Genomic DNA, 4,609 nt, shown 5'->3' on the forward strand with positions numbered 1-4,609 from the left:
TTTTATTTTTGAAAGGTTAAAAATACGGGATAATCCTGGGAAAAACAGGAGGGTTGACAGGTATGTGATAAAGCAGTGTATGCTTTAGGGCGGGGTTACCTAGAGATTGACAGGTCACTACCACGGCGTTGTCCTCTTAGAGCTTTGACCCGTCACAGTGTGACGTCCCAGCGTCTACATCCACTTCTTATATACTATAAGCAGTGCTTATATATATATATATATATATATATATAGCAGGGCTATAAGCTAACAACATACAACAACTTTTTATTAGGTTCAGGTGAACTTTAGAATACATTTTTACAAAGAGTGATGACTGTGGGTTTTGTCCCCCACCGTATGGACAGAAGGAATGATCACAATAACGTTTGAATGTGCTTGTGTTGTATTACTGTTAGAGGAGGTTATGTTTTTGGTTGGGTTTGTTTGTCAGCAGGATTACGGAAAAACTACCGGCCAAATTGTGATCTACACCATGTGGCGGATAGCCACATTATTTTTCACTTATAGAAACGGCCTTGGCAGAGGTCTGCGGTCTCTGAGTGCCCTTCTAGTACCATATTGTCTTTTCCAAAGCATTTTCTCTAAGAGGCTTTGTCTAAACTGCATTTCTCTAGCTGTGATGTAATTCAGCTTCTCTCCGGAGAGCAGTAATTGTTATGTTGCAGAATTAAGCTCTGTAAGTAGCGTCCCCCAACGCTGACGGCTTGTGCAGAGACACGTCCAGCTGTTCGCAGTGTTGCCAAAGAGCCGAGGACCTTCGAAATGGCTACCAGAGAGTCCATTACCAACACCTCAAGGTCGTGTATGTGAAAGCATGAAGTCCCTAACTTCTGCAGATAAGGCAAACCTGGCTGAGTGATGACAGAGTACCTGAGGCAGATGTGACCCACGCGGTGAGAACCCTCACTCTCCTCTCTCTACTATCAACCATCAGACATGATTACAGCTCTCGCTCTGTGATCCAGTGCCTGTCTGAGCCCACTCCTCTGAGTTCTCATGAATCTCTCCTGCCGTCAAAGTAATCAAACAAGAAGCTCAGACAGAGACTTGACCCTGGCGTGACATTTGTTAAAGTCATACTTCAAATAGGAACAATTTGTCAAACATCATGTTTTACTGCTGAGTGGAGGTAAAGGCAGAGATTTATGTATGGGGGCATACAAACAGTACTGCAGGTATCAACAACAATAGTAATAATAATAATCCATTTGTGATAACCAAACAGGCAGTCAGTCCATAACCAGGATGTAAGAAAGTAAAGCAATTTAATGACATTGAAAAACACCAATTAACATTCTTAACATGCAATGGCTGAATTCTTTACAAAACATTGCAAATGTTCAGATCATGGTGCTAATGTTAATGTTGGACGACATGATGTTGTGTTTTGATGGCAGTACATTGACAGTAACAGAGTAAAGCTTGTTAAGACTGAATAGTGTCCATTGTATCTCCGCAGAGACTACAGTAATCTGAGTACAAAACAAAACATAACAAGTCTATAATGCATTACATGTTCTGTGCACTTTCTTCTTAAAGAGGCACTCCACCAATTCACACATAAAAATCTGTTTATTGATCGTGGCATTTTACTGCGTGAAAATTGAAAAGGCTCGGGCATTATCCGACAGCATCTTTCTTATGAAAGAGACATGGATTATGGGAAGTGTAGGATCGAGCATTTCTGGAGCTTGACCCACACTAGGGCCTGCTTCTATTTTTACCATGTTTTTAAATGCACAAGTCCCCCAACATTATGGAACATTATGGAAGTACAACAATCACTTGACTGCTGCTTTGAAGGAATAGGTTGATGTTTTTGGGAACTATATTTGTATTATTATAGATCAATCAGACAGATTTTGTTCCCTTTTGGACAACCGTTTCCAGTCTTTATGCTAACATACGCTAACTGGCTGGAGTTTCATATTTGACATGAGTGGAATAAATGTTCTGAAAATGTCAAACTGTTCCTCTAAAGATTATGTGGCTACTTTATAAGTAAATCATGTTTTTAAGATTCATTTTGTTTAAAATATTTGCTATTGGCAACAGCAGCATTGTAAAATTGGTCGTCTATTAACTGGATTCAACTGCAATTGCACTTTTTAATACAAATTCTGATAAAAAAGTGAACGACTGGGTTTTACAACCATTTCTAGTGTAATGGATTACATTTTTGAATATCTCTTCCATATCTGTTCTGGCAGTGTATGGGGCAGTAAACACAGACTGAGGTTTGTCATGAATACGGTCTGTTCAATGGATCTAAATGCTAAACAAGATATAATGGCTACATTTTATTTTCTTCTAACATCACAGGGAGCTTCATGACTCAAGAATCACTGTTTATGATATGTAAAGTTCCTCGTTATTTTGTCAGGTATAAAACCACTGGATAAAATAAGTTAATAAGCAACCTTTATACACATCTCACATCATATTTAATGCATCAATTTCAAATATAAAAGGTCAGTAATATTTGCTTCAATTTAAAAATATCACCTTGATATTCCCACTCATGTGTGGTCAGCTACAAGATGATATCATATAATGATGTGCAATGGAGAGTGACGTTTCCCTAACAGTTGTACAAACAGTGCTGCAGCTGAAGTAATGCAGATAAAAAAGAAAAGAAAATCCAAGCCTTCTACGTTTTTTGTGTAATAATAATTATAAAAAGACACTCCGCACATACAATATACACTATATATACACAGTATTTAGTAATGGTCATTCTGTTGCAACTTGACAAAACAGAGCTTTATAAAATGAGGGTGGCAGTGTGCAGTTGGCAATGACGCATTACATTTGACACAAAACTTTGTGCTCGGTATGGATAATGTCTGTTTCCTCTTTACATTTTGTTCCTCCTTGCAGGTTTCATGAAAACGTTGTCCGGGGAGAGGATTGAAGGCGGCGGTGGTGCTCCTCATGCCGGGGTCTGTACGGTGGCTTTGATCTCAGCGGACGCCCTCTTTCGCCCGGCGTACTCACCGATGAAGGAGCCATCCTCGTTGAACTGAACGTCCTCGTCGCCGTAGTCCACCAGGCTGTCCCCGCTGTCCCCGGCTTTGATCTCTCTGCTCAGCGAGTGTTGGCTGCCCTTCAGTGGCTTCTCGTCGTTGTCACTGCGAGAGAGGCACAGGGGATTTAGACTCACCTCATTTCACTCATGGCTTCACTCGAGGGATTATTGGAGAGGACGGGGGTGCAGGCCGTCGACGAGCCTCTGTGATCATTGTCCATTGGTCAGTTATCGGTCAGTCTAATATCAGTCACAGAGACCCACTCTATACGCGCATCAATGCATTTGACAAAGTGAGGAGAAATGAGGTATTGAGTGGGACATTAAACTGGTGCTGATTAATGGAGCTGCACATGCTTTGGTCCTGTGATGCATCCTAATTGCCTACTAAACATGCTGTACCGATCGTAATTCTCAAATTAGGCTTTGAATATCTCACCATATTTTATGACGTCATCATCGCAGGAAAAACTAGATTTGGTGTTATTGTGGTTATATACATGTATTTCATGGTGCTGTTGGATTGCTGCTGAATCGCACCGTTAATACAGGTGCGAGTCTCCCTTTGTGTGCAGCAAGTGGGAGAGCACACCGTTTTTCACCACAGCGAAAATGTTGTTTTTGAAAGACTAAACTGCAACAAATATGGATTGAAGCAGAATATTTAGTTAGAATTTAGATTTTTAGAATCTTTTTTCAATAAATGTTGACTTTACAACGCTCTGTTATTGGAAATGTTTGGATAAAACGAGTCTGAAACCGCCACCGGAATCTAGTTCTACAAATAGTATAATACCAATAACATTAGAGTCGCCTAATATTTATCTGCAATTGTGCAGAAATACTGGGTTACTGAACTGGATTTAGAATTTGAATGTAAACGCTATGTATAAAGCTTCAAACTCTGCGTTACAGCCCTGTTAGGTTCATAAGTAAGACACTTTTTGAATTCCTGGTGACATTGTAGCCTTTGGCATGAACTGTATGTTACCCTGGAGCCACGTGCACCAGCGGTTCATAAGGTCAAACCTTGGATAGATCAAGATTTGCCAATCAAACGTGTTTAATATTTATCTTTGTCCCCAGACTACAGTAAATCACTAGTTTGCAACTAGCTAGTCGTTAAAATAACTTAACACACAAACTTGGTGATAGATTTATGAATATCGGCGTCAACATGACAAAGTGTAAATCCTGTCACACTGAGACACTTTGCTGTGCAGATCCCACAGATTGGAGTATTACACTGGGACTACTGCAGTAGACTGTTATGAATTGGACTGCTGCAGGATTAATGAAACATGCCCAGATATTACTGCCCTGAAGATGAGCTGCTTTCAATTACACTGATTGTTTTCAGCCACCTGCTGTGTGCCGGGCAGCTCGCGCTCAGATCCTTCCGGACACAAAACGGCAACATGTGAGCGGAGCTGCGGCTCCCTTTACGATGTAATGTCTATCACTAACAACAACACAAAAGATCACAGTGTCCTATAAAGGGATGCTACCAACAACACTGATGTGTAAACAGCTCGGGGATGCTACCGCTGTTTATCACATACTTTCCAGTTACTC

General features: G+C 40.6%; 1 protein-coding gene across 4 annotated transcripts in view; it reads right to left on the minus strand.

The window, feature by feature from the left end:
- Positions 1 to 1,096: 1,096 nt before the first annotated feature.
- The window catches only part of chl1b (cell adhesion molecule L1-like b), a 67,022-nt gene continuing 63,509 nt past the window's right edge, over positions 1,097 to 4,609 (minus strand). For all 4 annotated transcript variants that reach the window (XM_029432332.1, XM_029432333.1, XM_029432330.1 and 1 more), the window contains one exon: positions 1,097 to 3,137. In XM_029432332.1, the coding sequence (XP_029288192.1) occupies positions 2,939 to 3,137 (199 nt within the window). In that variant the 3' untranslated portion in view covers positions 1,097 to 2,938. The remainder of the gene's footprint in view (positions 3,138 to 4,609) is intronic.

The sequence above is a fragment of the Cottoperca gobio genome, chromosome 5 (assembly GCF_900634415.1).
Source record: "Cottoperca gobio chromosome 5, fCotGob3.1, whole genome shotgun sequence".
Lineage (NCBI taxonomy): Eukaryota > Metazoa > Chordata > Actinopteri > Perciformes > Bovichtidae > Cottoperca > Cottoperca gobio.